This window comes from Salvia miltiorrhiza, chromosome 3 (assembly GCF_028751815.1).
Source record: "Salvia miltiorrhiza cultivar Shanhuang (shh) chromosome 3, IMPLAD_Smil_shh, whole genome shotgun sequence".
Taxonomy (NCBI): domain Eukaryota; kingdom Viridiplantae; phylum Streptophyta; class Magnoliopsida; order Lamiales; family Lamiaceae; genus Salvia; species Salvia miltiorrhiza.
The window spans coordinates 10,686,127-10,708,675 of record NC_080389.1 but is presented as its reverse complement, the minus strand read 5'-3'; the positions used below and the strand labels follow the sequence as shown (position 1 = coordinate 10,708,675).

Sequence of the window (22,549 nt, the reverse complement as noted above, 5' to 3'; positions counted from 1 at the left end):
ACAGCTGTTATGCAATAGTTATAACTGCCACTGTTGTAAGTTGTATAAATAGGCTATTCTCTTCACAATGTAATCAGTCTTTAGTTTTTCAAGATAGAAATGAATTCAAGCTCTTACTCTTATACTTGTCTACGTGGATGATATCCTCATTACTGGTCATGATTCTGCTCTAGTAAATTCAGTTATCAATCATCTTCATCAAAAGTTTTCAGTGAAAAACCTTGGTGGTGTCAATTATTTTTTGGGTATTGAGGTTCTTCGTGATGCTGATGCTTATCTCCTGTGCCAACACAAATATATCCAAGAACTTCTTACTAAAACAAAGATGGTGGACTGCAAACCATGTGCAACACCTATGACACCTGCTACCAAGTTATCTAAAGAAGGTGGTGTTTTGTTTGATGATCCAACTATGTATCGCAGCACTGTTGGAGCTTTACAATATCTTACCATTACAAGACCTGATATAGCTTACTCGGTAAATAAGCTTAGTCAGTTCTTGGCTGCTCCCACCACTCTCCATTGGACTGCCTGCAAGAGGCTACTCAGGTACTTAAAGGGTACAGCCTCACTTCGTCTATCATTTAAGCCATCTGCTACCTCTCAGATTATAGGTTACTCTGATGCGGACTGGGCGGGCTCAGTGGATGATCGTCGCTCAACAGGTGGTCACTGCATCTATTTGGGGTCTAATCTTATCACTTGGTCAGCTAAAAAGCAGGATGTAGTCAGTCGAAGTAGTGCGGAGTCGGAATACCGAAGCCTGGCCAATGCCACGACTGATATTGTATGGTTGCATGCTTTGTGCAGCGAACTTGGGCTTACTTTGCAGTCTCCATCCAAGTTGTGGTGTGACAACATCAGTGCCCTTGCCTTGGCTGGCAACCCGGTTTTTCACACGAGAACTAAGCACATCGAAGTTGACATTCATTATATCCGTGATAAGATAAAGGATGGAACAATTGAAGTAGGTTATGTGCCTTCCAATGATCAGATTGCTGACCTCCTCACCAAGCCATTGGCTGACACTAGGTTCTGTGCACTTCGTGATAAACTGAATCTGTTGCCGTAACTCCTGGCCAGGTCTCAATGGGGGTGTATTGAAGTATGCAACTCAAAGCTAAGGATCCAGCCTCTGCCACGTCACTATATCTTTAGATAGTTGTTATACAGCTGTTATGCAATAGTTATAACTGCCACTGTTGTAAGTTGTATAAATAGGCTATTCTCTTCACAATGTAATCAGTCTTTAGTTTTTCAAGATAGAAATGAATTCAAGCTCTTTAGCTTCTCTCTCTAAAGTTCAGTGCCTTTAACACCTTTTGGTGACTTCTTCGTTTAATTTTGTGTTCCTTCATCACAGCTTTATGCAGAAAGAACCTGGGGTTTTAATTAGGGAAATGAGATAAAATTTAACTTTGTTCTTACTTTCTTCTTCATGTGTGGAGTTTCTTTTGCAACAATCACGTTTTTTTTTAGTTGGAGGCTATGTTAATGGAGTTATTAAAGTTATTTATTAATATCATTAATATTAGATAAGGATGGGGTTATATGATTATTTGTGAAAATATTGTACATATTATTCTTTCAGATTAATTTATTATAAATTTTAAATGGAGGTTATAAGGGTATAATAGTATAATTATAATTATTTTTATTATTTCTTTAAATAAGTGGCTATAGTGATAAAATTGGAGGCTATGTTTAAAATTACCCATTTAAATATTGTTAAGGCGAGCCCAAAGTTTTTTTAGGCCCATAACTTTGACTGTTTTACAAATGTAGGACAAATTTTTTCGGGCTTGCAATTGTAGGATAAATTTTCAAAAATTGAGCATAAGTAATCAATTGCAGGACAATTGTAAGCCCAAATATTTTTGTCCTACATTTGCAAAATGACCAAAATTACTGTCCTTAAAAAAGAGAGAGAAGAAAGATTTTTTTAAAATTTTAATCTTTAAATAAATATAACTTTTACATTTCAAATCAAATATTTACACAAAATATATCAAATTAAATCTCTTATTGTGATCTTTATTTTGATATGCATATTAAATATTTTGAGTGGCAATTTTGGAGTGACAAGATATTAAATTTTGCCACGCAAGAAAAGAAAATATAGGGGAAGAAAAAAGAAATAAAATAACCCTTAAAAAGACAAGATTTCAATTTGAGTGGGGAATTTGGAGTTATAATAAAATTCAAGGTTTATTTATAAACTGTATATTTTTTTTTATTTTTTTTATCTTTTAATTATTTTATTTTATTTCTTTCTAAAATTGTAAAATTCGACTAATTATAAAATATGTAATATGCATATCAAATTAAAGATCACAATAAGAGCTTTAATTTGACATATTTTATGTAAATATTTGATTTGAATTGTAAAAGTTATATTCATTTAAAGGTTAAAAATTTTAAAAAATCTATCTTCTCTCCCGTTTTTTTAGGTCCGTAATTTTGGTCATTTTGCAAATACAGGACAAAATTTTTCGGGCTTGCAATTGAAGGACAATTTGATTTTTCGGGCTCAATTTGTCCTATTTATGCCGAATTTTTGAAAATTTGTCCTATAATTACAAGTCCAAAAAAAATTGTCCTATATTTGCAAAACATCCAAAGTTACGGGCCTAAAAAAACTTTGGACTCCTGTTAAGGCTGTTGAATGATTAATGAATGTCAACTTCCACTTTCACCCCACATGCATTCTTTCGTTTAATAATTATTCTTTAATAGTAGTTGACATCTATTGTTGAAGCTGACTTGGGAGCCAGAATGCTGGCAAAATACTTGTATTTTGAACCAACTAGTAGAAAAAACGTACTCCCTCCGTCCCAATAAAAGTGGCCACTTTTTTTTGGGCACGGAGATTAAGAAGGGGATTGTTATGTTTTAATTGAGTGTGACCCACCAAATTAGTGAGTAATTTTTAGAAAATGGCCTACAATTGTTGACCAAATTAGTGAGTAATTTTGACATTTTTAGAAAGTGGCCTACAATTGTTGACCAAATTAGTGAGTAATTGTTGACTTAATTAAAGTAAACTTTTGCTATTTTTAGAAAGTAGCCACTTTTAATGGGACACCCAAAAAGGAAATGTGGTCACTTTTATTGGGACGGAGGGAGTATGATGTATGTGTAATTAATGTTATTTTAATTGATAATTTATTATTTTAAAAAATCTATTAATTTATTATTTTTATTAGATAATTTATTGGATGGATATATTTATTTATAAGCCTTATCAATAGCTATAGTTATAAAGTATTCTTTATAGATTTGAGTGACAAATAAATATTTATCAAAATAGATTTATATTTTATAAATATAATAATAAATATATAATAGCTATAGTTATAAAGTATTCTTTATAGATTTGAGTGACAAATAAATATTTATCAAAATAGATTTATATTTTATAAATATAATAATAAATATATAACAGAGGTAAAATATGCAATCCACAAATTGTGTCACAGACTGCCTTAGTCTCTTTTTCTATTAGTATATAGATTCTTTAATAGTAGTTGACATCTATTGTTGAAGCTGACTTGGCAGCCCGAATGCCGGCAAAATACTTGTATTTTGAACCAATTATCGCTTTACTTTTTGACAAATTTTCCTGTGCACTCTCCCCAAGCATGCGCTCAGATCTTTTTGACTCGGATTCGAGTCCATTGACCCGACATAAAAAAAATCACTTTTTTCGCGTTTTTGCGGCTTCTGTAAACCCTAGCCGCTTTCCTTCTTTCTTTCTCTCTTCCTCTTCTCCTTCTTCTCATCCCTCTCTCCCTCTTTTCCCGGTACGCTGTCGTTGATTGGCTTCACGTCGGATCTTATTGGTAGTGTGGAGATTCTTGGCATATCTAGTAGTCGTTGTGTGTGTGTATTGTTGTGTGCGGGTTTAGGGATATAAAGAGGAAGGAGGGGAGACGCGGGTGGTGGCCGAGGGAGGCGATGCCACCGGGAATTGAAGGTGGGCTGAAACGAAAATCAACATTTTTCATTACGATTTCCTACTTCAACCGTGAAAAACATCAATATTGTTATATATCACAATTTAGTAAAAACACAATGATCACCATTCTCAGCTGTAAACTTAGAAATACCTAGCAAACTCTTACAAAATCTAAGGGAGGAGAATAATATTGAATAATTCCAACATCGAGGGAGAAACCACATGGGATCTTCTGTCACACTATTTTGTGTGTACCACCGTGTACCACTCTTAATTTATTATAATTTTTAATTATATTTTCTTTAATTTTAATTTATTATGCTTTAATATTATAAAAAGATAATTAACAAGGGTTCACTCATCCAATTAGGGTTTATAATTATTTTTTTATATTTATTTAAATTAATAATTGATTATTTGGGTTCATTAATTCAAAGTTAGGATATATAATTTTTTAAAATTTCAATTTTTAATTATAAATATTAATTAGAGTTCATAATATAATAATACATCTTTTTATTTTTATAAAAAATAATAATAAAATAGATAAATTAAGAGTGAGTACAAATTAACAAGATATGAAGAAACCACAATTGTCGCAACTAAATGGCATTGTGTAACAAAATTTGTGATTAATTATCAGGGCCGCTTCTGACCGAAAATGGGCCCATGGCGAAACGATAAAAATGGATCCCTTTTCACTATCATAAAAATACAAGATAATATTTTTTTAAGTCACATTATAACATATCGGTGGGGAAAAAAATAGAATTAGTAATTATAAAAATTGACTTCTTCTCGCCCTTTTAAAGATTTCGAAAAAAGCACAAAAATTCAAAAACATATTTATACATGATTTATTTGTTTCACAAAAGCGATGACATGGTCACATCAGGTTTTCTATTTCACCTACGTATTAACTACTAAATTTGAATATGTGGGTGAAATAGAAAACTTGATGTGACCAAGTCGTCGCTCTTGTGAAAAAAATAAATCATATATAAATAAGTTTTTGAATTTTTGTACTTTTCAGTTAAGTCCTTCAATTTTACATTATATTCGAATAAAGTTTAATTATGAGTAGTCATTTAGTAATATGGTAATAGCATGGCAAAATTTCAGATTTTTCTTTTCTTTTCAGAATCCAACAATTTAACTGAACCACATTGAATATAGGAAATTCAATTACAGTATATATGCCATATTTACCGAAATTTAGGGATGATAAATGGTTCAGTTTACAATAAAAAAAATTAGTAGACGCCTATAATTTTGATTTATTGACATGATTTCACACCTTCTTTGTTTAACAATGCACGCGCGACTATGATTCTATCGAAGAGTCGTAGCGATAAAATTGTAATTGTTTCGATTTATATATATTTAAGAATGTAATTGTTTTGGGCTCCAAAATTCTTTTGGGATGTAATTTTTAGGGCCCTAATTTTTTTTAAAGCTAGTAGTATTCATAAAAATAAATGGGCCTAAAATAATAATAGTATATATGTAAGAGGATATAATATTTTTTGGGCCCTCCAAAATGATGGGCCCTGGATGGTCGCCCATGCTCGCCCGCTCTCAGAGACGACCCTGTTAATTATATTGAACGTCCAGTTGAAGAAGCCAAATATTGTGCATATTTTATGGGGTAGGTTCAAATGGAGACAATAAAATACTTAAATTTCAACAAATATAGCTTAAACAATTGTAATAGAAGCCAGGAAGGGGAGACAAACAGATGCAGCCACTTGCTAATAATTTATTCTTAGCATGTACTCCACGCATGATTTTATATATTTATCAAAGGTAGTTGAAACAACCTTATTCCGATCAAAAAAAAAGTTGAAACAACCTTATTACTTAACAAAATTAGGAGCCGACTGTGAAATCGGTTTCACGGTGAAATCGGCTTTCTAATGACTGTACTTCAATATACAAATAACACTTTAACATTTTAAAGTTTTATTTGTATATTGAAGTAGTGCCATTGGAAAGTTGATTTCACCGTGAAACTGATTTCACGGGAGTTTTTGTGTTATTAAAATTAGTATTGCTCTGTCCATAAAAACGGCATAAATTTTAAAAAAAGTAGTTGAATGTATTATAAGTTAAAAAAAAAAAAGTTTCACGTAAAAGTGTTAGTAATAATAGTTAATTGTATTGTAACTGGAGAAAGAAGCCCACCGTGTAATATAAAGTAAAACCCGGCACGATATTGCGCACCCCCTGTCGAGCCCATCCATCTGATAACGCTTCATGGCTCGAGCTCGAAGGTGCTGTTAAGCACTATGGCTGCGTTTACTTTGATGGATTATAAATTTATCCATGGAAAATGAAAAATGATGGATAAAAAAAATTTATGCCTTTAAGGGTGTGTTTACTTTGTTTATCCCTCTAAATGGAGGGATAATATAATTAGGTATAAATTTATCACTTAAAGTGGAGACCATATTTTTTATATCTTATTTGATTTGAAGGGTAGTATATTTATCCCTTCTTATAAAGTGGTATAAAATATATCATCATTTCTTAGGTATAAAAATATCCCTTTCCAATGGGATAAGGAGCTGCCCGAAAAATTATATAACTTGCCCGATTTTTCTTATACATCAATGCAAACGAAAGTATAAGGTGGTAAATGTAGCTTATCCTTTTCTCGTACCTCAAAGCAAACATACCCTAAATGTTTCATTTCTTTTCCTAACATTTGACACAAAAGAGAAGTTCACAATTTTTTCTTCCTTATTTTCATTTCAAGGATGGATAATATTAGAAACAATGGTGCCGGATGGCCATATTGAAGATGCAAACGCAATATGTGGTCACTAATTGAAAAAACACAAATTCTGACCATTTTTTAATGTTGTTGGACTGTTTTGTCCTTAAATAGGCGGATCGGATTCGAGACGAATTCGGGTTTGCGCGCGGGTTAGGCACATATGGCATTATTAGTGCCATTAGTGCCATATATTCAGTGTTTGCATGAATAGTACTTATGGTCATATTAGTGTCATTGTTGCCATACGAATGGTACTTATGATCATATTAGTGCCATATACTTAGATTTTTTTTTTCAGTGGGCACATATGGCACTGGCACATATGGCACTAATAGTGCCATATGTACCTAACCCGCGCGTAAACCCGAATTCGACCCGAATTTGATCCGCCCTAATTAAGAGCAAAACAATCTTTACAAGTAAAAAATGGCAAGAATTTGTGTTTTTTCAATTAGTGACCAAATATTATGTTTCCTTCTTCAAAATGGCTATATCACGAGTGCTCTCATAATATTATCCCTCTATTTTTGAGTGGATAATATTATCCATCCTTGAAGTGAAAATGAGGAAAGAAAAATAGTGAACATATCTTTTGTGTCAAATGTTGAAAAAAAAAGATATTTAAAAATATAAATTTTTATTATTCATTCTTTTTCATGAATAAATTTATCAATCTAAACGCACCCTAAAGAGTTATAGTGAAAATTTCTCGTGTTTTGAATTTTCACATAAATTTGTGCGTTGCTCTCATTTCATTTTTCGTATTCACTTGTCTATTTTCTTTAACATCCTTGCTAAACCTTTGTAGACGTGAAAAAACATTACTCCCTTCGTCCCTGAAATAACTTCATCTTTTTTCTTTTTGGAACGTCCCTCAAATAACTTCCTCATTATTTCTTTCCATTTTTGGACAACTACTCCACCACTAATAATTTATTTATTTTTACTTTTCACTTTTCACCACTCTCAATACTAATTATAACATTTTTTCACAAATTCCAATAATAATTATAACATTTTTTCTCCACTATCAATACACTTTACAACTTTTCCTTAAAACCCATGGGAGTACTTCTTATTAAAAAAATAGAGAATCATTTTATGCGACTTTAAAGGAGCTATCTTGATCGATCCATATTTAATTTGTTGACGTGAAAATTAAAACATTGCTTATTATTAAAAAATAGAGAATTATTTTAATTAACTTTAAATGAGCTATATATCTTTTTTATTTTTTGAGGCAAAATATGTAGATTATATTAAATCACGATGCACAATATCTTTTAGTTGGATAGATAAATCTGACTTTTAGATTATTACACCATCATTTCAAGTAGCGTAAACAGTGAGCTATCTTAATTGATCCATTTATTAAAGAGGTGGTTTTGGGTACAATCGGATGTACCACACAATTGGCTTACATGATGCAACTTGCATTCGTACTCAGAATAGTGTCATTTACACAATTTAGGTCAGGATATGAAATTGGGTTAGAGTCTGAGTACAAGTGCAACCCGATTGCACTCAAATTTTTGTGTTTATTAAATTGTATGGTGTATATATCATATGTTTCGTTTTCATTGGAAACCACACCATCCTCGTTTCTCACCCTCTCGCTAATCCTAACCTCACTCACCACATACATTATATATATTTTTTTGACACTTGGGGAGGGGGAACGGTGGTGATCCCTAGACCCCACTGTTCGCATACAAAAGTTCGCACCGCTTGATATTCCTTTGAGAACCTCACGACATATATTATTAAAGTAGGATTCCACACTTCCATCTTTGCTTAGTCCAACAAAAGTTAACTATTTCTCCTAAAAACATCACCACTTACACACACAAAAGCTCCAAACCTAAAATTAAAAACGAAAAAAAAAAAAAAATCTTGAAGTGATGATGAACTCAGGTAGCTTCAAAATCATAATGTTTCCATGGTTAGCCCACGGCCACATCTTCCCGTTTCTCCAACTCGCCAAGAAACTGTTGATGAAGAAAAGCTTCCACATCTACATCTGCTCAACCGCCATTAATCTCACCTCCATCAACGATTTCATCGCTGCGAATTCCCTCCAAAGCTCCATTGAAGCAGTCGAGCTCCACCTCCACCCGCACCCTGACCTCCCTCCTCACCTCCACACCACCAGAAACCTCCCAACACATCTCAACTTCTCTCTCCACAGAGCCTTCCAGACATCCAAATCCAGCTTCTCTCACATCCTCGCCGCCCTCCGCCCCGACCTCATCATCTTCGACGTCTTCCAGCCCTGGGCCGCCGCGCTCGGCGTCCCCGCCGTCCACTTCGCCCTGCTCGGAGCCGCCACGAGAGCGTTCACCTACCACCACTACGTCGACGGCGCCGCGGCGTTCCCGTTTCCGGAGCTGCGCTGCGACGAGGGCGAGAGGAGAAGCCTCGACGAACTCGTGGAATTCCTCAGCGCGAACGTCTTCGATTCCAATCCGGATTTTGTTTTCGCGAATTACAAGGCGTCCGCGGAGGTCGTGCTGATGAAGACGTGCAGATCTGTTGAAGGAAAGTACGTTGACTACGTGGAATTTGTGAGCGGGAAGAGAATCCTCACCGTCGGCGCGCTAGTAGATCACGCGGCGGAGGCGGTGGCGGAGGCGGAGAGCTCGCCGATCATGGAATGGCTTAGCAGAAACCCTAGAAATTCGACGGTTTACATCTGTTTCGGCAGCGAGTGTTTGTTATCGGAGGGAGAAATCGCTGAGATAGCCAAGGGGCTCTCTCTCTGCAAATCTAGGTTTCTATGGATTCTGCCGTCTCCATCGGCGGAGCTCCTCCCGCCGGAATTTGAGGCAAAGGTGGGGGAAAGGGGGATGGTGGTGGCGGGGTGGGCGCCGCAGGCGAGAATATTAGGGCACTCTAGCATTGCGGCGTTTGTGAGCCACTGTGGGTGGAGTTCGTTGAATGAGAGCGTTTTTCACGGCGTGCCGGTGGTGGCGATGCCGATGAAGTACAATATGTTTGTGGATGCGAAGATGCTGGTGGCTGCGGGGGTGTGTGTGGAGGTGCGGAGGGGTGGGGGTGGGGGGTATGAGGGGGCGGCAATTGCGGTGGCGATTGATGGTGCGGTGTTTGGGAGGGCTGCGGAGGAGTTGCGGTGTAGAGCGAGAGAGATGAGTGAGAAGATGAGAGAGGAAGAGGGCGCCGGAGAGATCGATGAGGCGGCGGAGCTTCTATGGCGGATTTGTTGCAATAATAAGCCCACTCCTTGAATTCCCTCAAAAAAAAAAGCCCACTTCTTGAATCTTGCACTATTCCGTCCACACAAAATAGTCGTAATACACGGGACAACACGAGTTTTAATAAAAATAGTTATTATATTGTAAGTGGAGAAAAGATTCACTTAAAAAATAATGTTTATAATTATAATTAATTGTATTGAGAGTAAAGAATAGTGCTCACCATGTAATAGATAGTTTCCAAATATGGAAATAAATTTATTTTTGTGGACATCCCAAAATGACAAAAATAGATTATTTTTTATGGATGGAGTGAGTATATGTTAATGTAAGTAAATAATTTCACAACACAATATATGTATTTTTTTTCTTAGAAATACAAGATACATGTATTATATTTTGATTAATCAAATAATAGTTACATTATTATAAATTAAATTAAATATCTAAATAAATATAAATTAAATTCAAGATTCAATAAAAATTTAATCCAATACGCCAACGGTGGGTCATATTTTATACGAAGTGTTGGCAAAATACAAATGTGTTGAGCACTAAAGAGTACATTTTGAAATAATAAAAAATGAGCATTTAGCCATAGAATATGTAACTATTTATGTTAGTGTCCATGTCTTATTTGCAAATTCGTTTTAAAAATAATTTTAAATTTAAATTTATTATATTTTAAAAAAAAAATTGCTAGAGTTCATCAATCTAGTTAGAGTTTATAATTGTTTTTGAATTAATTATTATAAGGTTAATTAATTTAAAATTAAGATATATTTAAAAAAATTAGAGATAAATATTAATTAAAGTTCATTATATAATATTTTTTTCAATAAATAGTTACATATATATAATAATGAAATTAATAGTGCGATGTGGTCCTGTGGATGATGAAAACCGGGACACAACAATAAATCGTGGCCCGTGGAATTAATGATCTTATATAATTGATCGGATCTTAATCATTTTATATATATGGTTTGTTTGTTTTATTATTGGTCCCCTAGTTTGAAAAAGACTAGGTGTTACTATAAATTAAAAAAAAGAATCCAATAAATATATAGAAGGTGAAATTAAGTAAAAAGCCTATAAAAGTTTCAAGGGCAAAGGGAATTAAAAACTATTATAAAAAGATATTGAAAAGATGAAAAGAAAAGTATACACTTACACTCGAAAATAAACGTATAATTTACCAACAAATAACTACAATACAATCATGATCATAATTAAATCTTCAAATAAAGAGGACTTAATTAGTTTTTGTTGTGAAGGTTAAAGATTGCAAGTTGCAACGACCACCAAAATTTCTCGAATACATCGCAAACCTTCCGCCATTGGACGTGTGAATTCCCTTCCCGGCCGATGAGGCCGACGGCCACGGCGGCACCGAAGCTCGAAAATAGTAACGCCGTCGTCACTAAATCGGAAACCACCACCACCACCACATGGTACCACACGGTCCACACTCTTGGTATAGCATTTGCCACCACAAAGTGCCTATGATATATAGTAAGGTTCGAGAAGTTTAAAATATTTATTTTTCTAATAAAAAAATATTTGGAGTAGTTTCAATACTTTTATAACAAAAAAATATTTGCAACGTTTATAAATAATATACTTTGCTTTATGGTTAATTACATCTAAATACATAAATTTTCATCGAATTTTTAATTTTGTACATAAATTAAAAAAGAAAATAGATGAGATCATCTGTCCCCAAGTGTTTCACTCTTAATATCTCTATTTTATAGTATATGTTTATTATAAAAATAAAAAACATTATTATATAATAAACTCTAATTAATATTTATCATTAAAAATTAAAATTAAAGTAATTGAATGTACGTGTGTTGGCATAACGATAGGAGGTTAATGCCCAAGACCTGAGGTCTTGGGTTCGAGTTCTCCTCCGCGCGGTCTTTGAATTTATATATTTACTTATGTAATTTATCAAAAAAATATATTAAAATAATTGAATGAGTGAACCCTAGTTAATTATTTTAAAATTATATTAATACATAATAAATTAAAATTGAAGAATAAATTAAAAATTATAATAAATTGATAGTGGGATACGGTAAATTGTGTGACAGAAGATCTCATCCGAAAAATATATATATATATGCCTCCAAATTCAAGAATATTAAATTGTTTTGATGGTCGCCTCACACATGAAAATGCACTTACTTGCCACTAATAATGTAGTTGGATGTACACCACTTCAGCGAGTCACATTAATCCCACTAATTTTCCACTTCAACTAACCACAATAGCTTTACGTGAACAATTACAATAATTGAAAATTTAAATATTAATTTGAAAAGCATAAGTTTTAGTTCATTTGCAAAATCAAAATTAAGTAAAAGTTCATACCCTGACATGATACTATATACACTACTTACACAAAAGCGGAAAAGTAATGCCGCTTAGCCGTAACCGGAACAATCACCCGCCGCAGCGCCACCATCGTCGTCTGGTTATCAAGGCTGAGAACCACCGCCGCAGCTAGGCTGAGCGCTGCCGCCGCCGCCGCTGCCGCACGCAGAAACAAACCCCATCCCACCATTTTTCTCTTGTTAGCCACCGCTACATATTCCTCCTCTCCACCATTTGTAATTCCATTGTTACTATCCTTGTTTTGAGATATTCCATTTCTTGCAAAATAATAATATTTTAAAAGAAAATATATTTCGAGATTTTAAAATAAAATAGTATGTGAAGGAATTTGAAATTCGGAGTGCATTTATATAGTCGAAATGTTTTGAAAAATGACGAAATACGATTTTTGGCCGTACGTGTTTGGTTCCATGAATAGGTATAGCATTTATTTGGACATATATAAAAGATTTTCTTTTTTATCATTTTTTTAATCTTGATTGTATTAGTTAGACTGCAGGTCGTGAGAATATTCACATTGTTTGTTTTTTAATTTGGATGGTGGATAAAAGGTTATATAATGAAGGGCATTATAACTTCCATTTTTTTATATTTACACTCCTATTTAATACATCATCCGTCCCACTTATATTGGCACACTTGTTTTTTTTGTTTGTCCCACTTATATTGACACTTTCCAAAAATAATATGTGGTCCCTACCTTCTCTACACACATTAAACAAATGGTCCCCACCCGCTTTATACTTTCAACCCCTTATTCTTAATCTCCGTGCCCAAAGTAAAAGTGTCAATATAAGTGGGACGGAGGGAGTACATCAAAATGAGAACTATAACTTCCATTATGGCCCGGAATAGGAGTGTAAATATAAAAAACGGAACCAAACACGACCTAAAATCTGTCATTAGATATTTTTTGTAATTTTGTGACAATTTTAGTATATCCGGTTACCATAATTGTCGTGACTAAATGTTATTTGAAAACACACATCCATCAAGGAGAAAAAAAAGGAAAGAAAATATAGTTAGAACTATATATCCAAATTAATTAACGCCAACAAGCAAAACGTACGTATCAATAATGAAGACAACTGCGCTAGCTCATGGATTGATATTCACGATCATTATTTTGGAGATGAAACCTGACTTCCTGATCTTTTCTGCAATGCTTTTGGTTGTCACCATCTTTAACTCCTTCAGCCCATACATCCTCTCAATCGCTTCCGGGAGGGTATCTAGATGTGGACAATCATGGATTTCTAATTTCACGAGCCCATACATTGCATATTTTGCACATTGTATATTTCTCAGATTCCACAACTCCTCGATGCACATGACTACGAGACGAGGGAAGCTGTCGTGCAGGTTCACCATTTGTTGACCAGTGTATGCGTTCCGCAATTTGAGGTACCGTAGCTCGGGTAGCATCCCTAGTAGTGGCATGGGGTCTTCATCAAGACAGCTATTAATCAACGTCAATGATTCAATATTTGGAGGGAGATTATTTGGTAACTTGGCAAGGAGTCCATCCAATTTGAGTGTTTTGAGACTGTGTAGAATAGCAAGCTCATCCAAACAAGGCATGCTTCTGAAACGATACCCTCTTAAGATTAGGTGTTCGAGGCTCTTCAACTGAGCTAATGATGCGAAGTGCTTGCTTACATCTGAGTTTTCATCCAATTCTTCTATGCCCAATTTCTTAAGACTAATCAACTTTTCAAAGTCCGAGAGCTTACAATTATCAACCGAGACGTAGGTTAAGCTCTCCAGATTCCATAGCGTGTCTATCCTCAAAGGCTCGCGGCAAATCACATCAGACATGTAGAGGTGGAGAAGGCTATGCAATTCCCATATAATATGTGGAACCTCCACCATAAAGTTTTGAGCTATGTCAAGAACCTCAAGGTTTTCCAAGCACCCCAATGAGCCTGGGAGCTCTTGTATGTAATTATTTCTCAATCCCAAGTATCTTAATTCCATCAATGTGCCGATAGTCTCTGGTAAAATCTTCAACCCGAAATCTTCCAAGTCAAGTATCCTAAGCCGTGGTTTAAAGCTCTTCCAATAGGATGGACTGGCGTCCAAGTAGCCACCTCCATGGAAGAAGAGAGAAACAAGATGTTTATCTTGATCCGTGGAGTAGTTGAACTTGTCTCTGCAACAAATGATAACACGATGATGACGAGGACTCTCAGAGGATCGATTATTTCCATTGTTCCTTAGGATCTCAAAACCTATTTCCTTCTCTGCTTTTTGGATGGATAACATGTGTAGCAGAGGATTCATGTGATACTCCATGCTCTTGTCCGTGCAATCAATAACAGATTCATTAACTAAACCATCTAAATATGGTTTACATTCATATTCCGAATCCACTACACCTCCTGCCATCCAAATCTGTGTCAACTTTTCTGCTCTCAGAGTTATATTTTCCTTATAGAAGGCCATAGAAAAGAAGCATGACTGTAGTTTGGGATCCAACTTATGATAAAATGGTTCTAATAACTTCAATGTTGAATCAAAATCAACTGATTCAAGAAGTTGTTCCCATTCACTCCCCCCCGAGACTTTCTTTTCCACTAATTGCTTTCCTACCTCTTTTATAGCTAATGGCAGACCGCCACATTTTCTCAACATTTGTTTTCCCATATGCTCCAACTTCATTGGGAATTTGTGCTTACCTGTCAATTTGTTGCCATGGTTTATTGTTTTTAGAAACAATTGCCAGGTCATCTTAGGATCCAAAGGTTTCATCTGATGAACATCTTCGTCGCGTACATATATGTTTATACTTGTCGTGTGACTTGTGGCCAGCAACCTACTTCCAGTGTCTGCTTACATAAGAACAATACAGAAAGGAAAAGTTAGAAGTTAACGCAACAAGACTCGATCATAAGCAGAAAGATGATCATACATACATTCTTGTGGAAGAGCTTCCAAGAAAGACTTCAAGTGCATTTGTTTGGGCACATCATCGAGAACTATAAAATATCGCGTTCCTTCCAGGTGTTGGCAAAGCATATCTCGGAGACTTCGGTTGTCCATATTCTCCAATAAAGAAGATGTATGGAGATTCTTAGGAACTACTTGTTGTATGAGTTTGATAAGTAGCTCTTTAAGAGTGAAGTGAGTAGAATTAGATACCCAAGCACGGCGCTCAAATCGCTCAACGACGGTCGGATGGTTGTATATCTCTCTGGCAAGAGTTGTCTTTCCAATACCACACATCCCTTTGATAAGAACATTCTTTGGAAATCCCCCACCAACAATCATTCTGCGAAGCAGCATTTCCACATCTTCCTCCAAGCCCACCACATATTTGTCATCTTCAACATTTTGTGATGATCTGATGTTGGACTCATCATCTCCCAGTTTAAGCATCTGCTTCTTGATCTCTCCGATCCAACTATGGATGGACTCAGATGGTCTCAACCAGTTCATGCTGTAGAGGTGGAGGGCGTCGTCAGCCATCTGGACAAGGTCAGATACTAAACAATTTAGGCTTCTCCCATCTTCCAATTTCTTATCCCTCATGATATCCAGAATCTCTCTCATCTCTTTAATTAGCCTTTCCTTTTCCTCATTTGCTTTCGTGTCCTCTCGATAATTAATGTCCAGCTTCTCTATCACTGATAAGAGGAGGGCCTCCGACATGCTTCTGTTTCAACCAAAAAAAAAAATACTGGAGAAATAAAAAAGTGAAAATAAAAATGGGACACACACTAAAACGTTAGATAGAAAAACACAATTGCAAATATCAAACTATATGAATCAAAATACACTAATTTTCACATGCATACAGTAAATTGAAACATAAATGGAATTCTGTAATCAAGAAATTAATTTGTGATACAATTTATTTATTTATAATATCTTAGATATCAAAATTAAATAACAAAATCTAATAAAATCATAAACCTAAACATTAAATCTATATATTGTCCCTTTGGGAACACCCAAATTCTCGAGCAATACAATGAGAATGCTATCTTTCATGAGAATGAGAATTGATATGTGGTTACTTATAATGCACGAATGACCATTCAAACCTAGATTCATATCCTACAACGGCGAAAATTTCATCAATTAACTGAATTATAACTATTCAAGCATTACAAGCAACTTATTTAACTTATATATTGGGTTATTTGTTATTTTCATTTCTCACATACTTTAGTGTTTCTTTAAGCAAGAATATTACTTCCTCAAATTTTTCTCACAATTTTCTTTTTGGTCCGTCTACAAAAACTTTATCACTTTCTAGATAATAAGGTTCACACAACTCTACTCACATTTAAAGTGAGTCCACATTATTCCACTAACAACTTCACTCACATTTTATTAAAATTCGTATCGTCCACAAATAACAAAAAAATTATGGACGGAAAGAGTACTATTTTTAAAATATTGAGAACAATATTATTATTTTCTTTTTTTCTAGCCTTTGTGAATATCAATACTCCATCCGTCCTGTAAAAATAGTAGGGTAATGGTCACATTCTGTCCCATCGTTTCAACGAATTCTCAAAAATGTCCCACCCTAACAATAATATCAAAATGGTACCCAACCTATCACAAAAATATCATCTGTGTCCCGCAAAAATTTTCCGGGAATCGAAAACTTACATGGATTGCCGGACTTGCACCATGGCAAATCCACGTGGACTCATTTAATCTAGGTGGAATTAATTTTTTTTGTAGCCATTTAAAAAGCCCAGAATGGCATGTTTCAGCCGTTCTTCTTCTCCTTTGTCTTATATCTTATTCAGACGCAACACTCTTTTTCAAATCTCAGCATTTTGCCTAGTTTCAGACGTGGAACTCTTCTTCCCCTCTCTCTTATATCTTATTCAATCTTCAATTTCTCGATAAAAATCTCTCAACCTAGATAGAAGAATGGAATTTAGACATAGCATTAGATACAAGAAATTTGGGAATTTTCTAAAAATTATTCAAATTATGATTGAGTTCATATTAGAAATTTTCGAATGGAATTTAGGAACAAATATGCAGAAAGAAGCTGAAGAAGTAGATTGAAGAACACCGCAATTGGGGATGGCGATACCTACCAAAAAAATTCAGACGCCTCTAGGGCTTCTTCAGGCCACTGCAATTGTTAGGGCTTCTTCAGCAGCCGCCAACTTTTCATGCGCGATTTGAAGAAGATGAAAGAAGCCGCCGCGATTTCAATGAAGGTCGCCGCGATTTCAAGAAGACGAAGACAGCCACATTTTTTTCAGGAACAAACTTTGAAGTATCGAGTGTTTTTTCTTACACAGGGGAGAAGAAGAACAGCTGAAACGGTGCAGTTGTGGGCTTTTAAATGGCTGCAAAAAAATTAATTCCACCTAGATTAAATGAGTCCATGTGGATTTGCCATGGTGTAAGTCCGGCAATCCACGTAAGTTTTCGATTCCCGAAAATTTTTTGCAGGACACGAATGATATTTTTGTGATAGGTTGGGTATTGTTTTGATATTATCGTTAGGGTGGGACATTTTTTAGAATTCGTTGAAACGATGGAATAGAAAGTGACCTTTACCCAAAATAGTACTATAAGGGAGTGACACAAATTTTAATAAAAATGGTTAAGTATGTTATGAGTGGAGAAAGGGTCTCACTATAAACGTAGAGTTAATAATTACTCCCTTCATCTCTTTTCATTTTGGTTCACTCCCCAAAACATCTGCCGAACCTACTTTTGCATGATTGATAAGATGCATAAGTATTTTTATCCTCATGAGTAGATATCTCCAATCCCATTCTTTCAATGGAATATGAATCAAGCAAAACTATAGCTTAAATGATAGAAATAATTAATTTCAATCTAGATTAGTCTTACTATTTTTATGAATCAAAGCTAATCCTTAAGATGGGCATTTACTTTGCATGATTAATAAAATGGATGATTGAGTATTTTTATCCTCAAGAGTAGAATTACTCCAATCCCACCATTTCCATGGGATAAGAATCAAACAAAACTAGCTTGATTCATCAAAGTAAATAAGAGATTACCCTTACTATTTTTATCTATCAAAGTAAATCCTCCCAAGTAAACGACCGGCCCCTAAAAGTAAATGTCCCTAAATCTATATATTGTCTCTTCGGGAACATCCAATTCATGAGCAGTTTAACTAGTTTTGTGAAGTCTCACCAGATTGTATACGATTAAATCGAACATGATATTATTCATTTATATTTTCAAGGTTCTGCTTGAAGGGTTGTATACTGAAAGCAAGACTTTATGCTTGTATACATTGGTTCCTTTGTTCACTATGATTCTTCTATCTGAAATATTGTTATTGCATAATCCTATTACAGTCCAATTTATCTCATACTATAGATTATATGGTGTGTTGTAGATCACAGAAGATCATATAATTGGAAAAAGTTGAGATATAAATTGAGTTCACAATCGAGGCAACTATGGACGAGTTGCTGGTTTAGATTGTAGCATAAATGGATAAATAATTTGTCTTGGCTATTTATTTATGCTAGTACCTTCGTGTATTGAACATGATCACAGTGAGATGAATTCTTATATTCTGACTAATTAAGAATCAAGATCTCGGCGACTTAAATAGTCTTAACCTTAGTTGGATTAATCGGTGTAAGTAATACATTGACTATTGCTTTGATTTATCATGGGTGAGAGTTCTCTTGAAACTCAATATATTCGATACTTTGGGTGATAGCAATTATTATTTGACATGCGATTATATCACAATAAGGATCCGTATCCTGTTAATAACAGGATGATAATATCCTCTTGGGAAACTTAATAAGTTTATCGTATTAAACCCTGCAGGTGGAATTAGTTTCGATACGATAATAAGTTTAAGTGGCAGCACTCAAGATGTCGTTTATAATTAAATGACTAATTAATTAATTAATTGATCGTCAGAGGAATTAATTAATTAATGGATATTGGATATCTTAAACACGGGGATTAATTAAGTCTAATGCTAGCCCTGACTCACCTAAAGAGTAAAGAGGTAAATCAGTATTAATTTTCTAGTGGAATAAATTAATACTTGTGTCTCGATTTTATTCTGGGCTGAATAAGAAAATCGAGCACTGGGAGGCCAAACTTTATTCAAGCTAGTAGATCCTCGCTTGGCCCAATAAATGTTTAACTCCTTAAGTAAGCGTCCCATCTCCTCTCTTAAGCTTTTGGGCTTGGTCTGTTTTAATTATGTTTTGGGCTTATTATTTAGGTATGTCTAATACCTAGTATAAATAATAAGAGACAACCCAAAACCTAATTAATTAGACACACACGTGAAAGCAGATTTTGAGAGTGAGGAGACGCCAACTTTGAGGGAGAGAACTTGAAGCACGTTGCCACCCAACGTCAAGCTCTACCGTGGGAACAAGTTGGAAGATCAACACTAGAGTCTCTCATCGCCGGATTTGCAAGTAAGTTTCGAACTCTTGCAATAGGCACTTGTGATTTTTGTATGTACTCGTTTGGCATCCGGAATGGGTCACGGGCAAATGGATCATACGTCAAACTATGGTTCCTACACTGCTACCCCACACATTCATTGAAAAAAAAAATCCAATATGGATCCTACCACCAAAACATATAATAATTAATATTTCTTTTACTTCTTAAATATTGAAGGTTCGCAAGCAATGACTGTCCAACTTGGCAACTTGATTAGGAAATGCTACATGTGAAAAGAGTACTTAATAATAATTTAAAATTAGCATTCATTATTAAAATTGGAGTTTAAATAAATTATATACCCTATTTAATTATTGATTTATATATCTACTCCAATAAAATTGAAATTAAATGCATGCTAAAAATATGAACTGACCGTAGTCGATGCACAACTCTGTGTTTAATCAAGCTTCGAAATGTTTTTGGGCTTAATAAAATTTAATGAAGCGCAAACATTTCGATTTAAAACCATTGTATGGTCATGCAAGTTTTCATACTATTCAAATCTAAGGAGAAAGAAAAATACCTTATTTTATGAATTTTCTTATCTCTGCTTGTCTCGGTTTGAATAAAAATTGGTGAAGCAGAAGATTTCCAAAAACCTTTTAAATTTTCGATATAAAAACATCATGAACATGTGAATTTGAAAATTATTCTAATCTACGGAGAAGGAAAAAATTACCTTTTTTGTGATTTCTCTTCTTATCTTTGCTCGTCTCGATGGACTTTCTGATTGAATCCTCCCAGCTTCTTCCCAATAAAACCTTTGATTTGAATGGTAGAATGTGATATCTTTCAAGTCAAAACAAAACCTGAAATGAATATTAATTGATAGATGAATTTTGCTATATATTATTATATGTTTCTTTGTTTCCAATGAGAAGCATCGTGCATGTTTCCACCTTCATACCCACATGCATCCTACGTTTCTCAGGATGCACAAACTACTGTTGACTTATCGTTTCACACGCATCAACAAAAAAAAAAAAAAATTGAAAGATACTCCTTCCGTCCCATGAATCTTGACATGTTTTTCTTTTTGGGCCGTCCCACGAATCTTGACACGTTTTCATTTTGGGTAATAATTATTACATTCTCTCTCCTACTTTATCACCTTTATTATCTTCTCTCTCCTACTTTATTACTTTTATTACCTTCTCTCTCCTACTTTATCACTTTTCTACTTTATTAATTACACACTTAAAACACTAATCTACAATTCCTTAATTCACGTGTAGAAACCAAACGTGTCAAGATTCGTGGGACGGAGGGAGTATTTAAATAGTTGAGATTGTTAAGGCCGTTGAATGATTAATTAATGGGGATGGCCAAGTGGGCTTGGTCAGGTCAACTTTCACCATCACACCACATGCATTGCTTTAATTTGATAAGAAATTTTTGAAAGAAAATTATTGACAGCATAGTTAGGGGTGTTCTTCCCCCTCGCCACTAATTAATCTTCATTTTATGAACAATTTAAATACATTTAGTTGACTCTTGCATGCATTGGTTAGATCGAATTAAAATTTTGTCATAGATTCTGTCATGAGAAAGTAATCCGAATCCAAAATATTAAATTCCTATGTTTGGGTAAGATTTTTATCACACAGGGAAGGTAAAAAGAATCCTAAAAATAAGGAAAGTGGTGAAATTTTTCAGAATTCTTATTCCTTAACTTTTTTTAATTAGGTATTCTTTTTCCTGATTCTCACGATTCTCTTCTTCTTTTCCTTCGCTTTTTGTCATTAATTGGGACATTTTTCCGATCATTTTTGTTGTAGATTTATTGCGGAGTTGTACAAATTTATTGTAATTTTCCTTTCGTTTCATTGATTTGGGCTTAATTTGTCAATTTGATTATCTAGGTACTCATGCTTTTAAATGATTGAAATTGATATCGAAATGTGAAGAATATTGAGACGGAGACGAATGCATTAAGCGAATAACGGAACAATAAGAGAAGGTGCATAAGCCCACGTTAGCCGCAGCTCACAGTGAACCAAGAGTGACTTAGAGGGTGTTTGGCTAAGCTTATTTTAAAGAGCTTATAAGATGTTTCAAAAGCTTATAAGATGTAATTTTTAAGAGCTTATAAGTTGTCAAAGTGTTTGGATAATTGAGTTTATAAGCTAGAAGAGAATTTTTTGCTAGAGAGAGAAAATCGAAGAAAAATGAATTTGAATGATATATGATGAAAATAATAAATTATGGTTGAAAAATAATTGTAAAATGATTGTTACATATGAGATTATAAAAAAATAAGTTGGGGTAGAGGAACTTATTTTTTTGGGAGCTTATAAGCTCTTGGAACTTATTTTGCCAAAAACTTTGAAGAAGATTATAAGCTCAGCCAAACACCCTCTTAGTAAAAGACACACATGTGTGCAAAACAATTTATTTAGCAATTTCAAAGACTGTCATATCAGTCTCTTAAATTTTCTCATTTTTATGAAGAAAAAATCAATTTCTTCAAATTTCTCATTTTTATGAAGAAAAAATCAATTTCTTCAAACATTTGGAGCAGATTTGTAAGAAACATTTTATTTTCTTCCTTTAGTTAAAATCTATGGATTACTTTTTCAGTTGCAAATTTTATTTCTATTTCATTATGAACTAATTTCCTAATCTAGGGTTTAGATTATTGAAATCGATGACTTTGATTTTGCCTGTGAATGATTTGTATTTGTCCTATTCAATTCTAATTATCTTTTGATTATCAATTGGCCATTGATTAATCGTGTTAAATAATGA

General features: G+C 34.3%; 4 protein-coding genes across 5 annotated transcripts; 2 read left to right on the top strand and 2 right to left on the bottom strand.

Moving 5' to 3' along the window:
- The first annotated feature begins 325 nt into the window (after window positions 1–325).
- LOC131018308 (secreted RxLR effector protein 161-like) lies at window positions 326–1,072 on the top strand. Its single transcript, XM_057947032.1, has one exon. The coding sequence runs from the start codon at window positions 326–328 to the stop codon at window positions 1,070–1,072; it is 747 nt and encodes a 248-aa protein (XP_057803015.1).
- Window positions 1,073–8,391: 7,319 nt separating this feature from the next.
- LOC131017557 (UDP-glucosyltransferase 29-like) lies at window positions 8,392–10,230 on the top strand. Its single transcript, XM_057946354.1, has one exon. It carries the CDS (start codon window positions 8,639–8,641, stop codon window positions 9,980–9,982), a length of 1,344 nt encoding a protein of 447 aa, XP_057802337.1. The 5' UTR covers window positions 8,392–8,638; the 3' UTR covers window positions 9,983–10,230.
- Window positions 10,231–11,050: 820 nt separating this feature from the next.
- LOC131017613 (CASP-like protein 1E2) lies at window positions 11,051–12,748 on the bottom strand. Its single transcript, XM_057946429.1, has 2 exons — window positions 12,358–12,748; window positions 11,051–11,452 (listed from the first exon to the last, which is right to left on the bottom strand). The coding sequence occupies exons 1-2, from the start codon at window positions 12,519–12,521 to the stop codon at window positions 11,209–11,211; spliced, it is 408 nt and encodes a 135-aa protein (XP_057802412.1). The 5' UTR covers window positions 12,522–12,748; the 3' UTR covers window positions 11,051–11,208.
- Window positions 12,749–13,407: 659 nt separating this feature from the next.
- Window positions 13,408–20,753, bottom strand: LOC131017528 (disease resistance RPP8-like protein 3). Of its 2 annotated transcripts, XM_057946313.1 has the most exons (4): window positions 20,481–20,753; window positions 20,325–20,400; window positions 15,268–16,007; window positions 13,408–15,180 (listed from the first exon to the last, which is right to left on the bottom strand). In XM_057946313.1, exons 3-4 carry the CDS (start codon window positions 16,001–16,003, stop codon window positions 13,451–13,453), a joined length of 2,466 nt encoding a protein of 821 aa, XP_057802296.1. In that variant the 5' UTR covers window positions 16,004–16,007; window positions 20,325–20,400; window positions 20,481–20,753; the 3' UTR covers window positions 13,408–13,450. The 2 variants fall into 2 exon arrangements, with proteins under 2 accessions (XP_057802296.1, XP_057802295.1); XM_057946312.1 differs by lacking the exon at window positions 20,325–20,400.
- Window positions 20,754–22,549: the final 1,796 nt, after the last annotated feature.

Coding starts and splice junctions, on each gene's coding strand:
- LOC131018308 (XM_057947032.1), top strand. CDS start 326: ATGGTGGACTGCAAACCATGTGCAACACCTATGACACCTGCTACCAAG.
- LOC131017557 (XM_057946354.1), top strand. CDS start 8,639: ATGATGAACTCAGGTAGCTTCAAAATCATAATGTTTCCATGGTTAGCC.
- LOC131017613 (XM_057946429.1), bottom strand. CDS start 12,521: ATGGTGGGATGGGGTTTGTTTCTGCGTGCGGCAGCGGCGGCGGCGGCA. Junction 11,453..12,357: donor CATTACTTTTCCGCTTTTGT/GTAAGTAGTGTA, acceptor TATATATCATAG/GCACTTTGTGGTGGCAAATG.
- LOC131017528 (XM_057946313.1), bottom strand. CDS start 16,003: ATGTCGGAGGCCCTCCTCTTATCAGTGATAGAGAAGCTGGACATTAAT. Junction 15,181..15,267: donor GGAAGCTCTTCCACAAGAAT/GTATGTATGATC, acceptor TTATGTAAGCAG/ACACTGGAAGTAGGTTGCTG.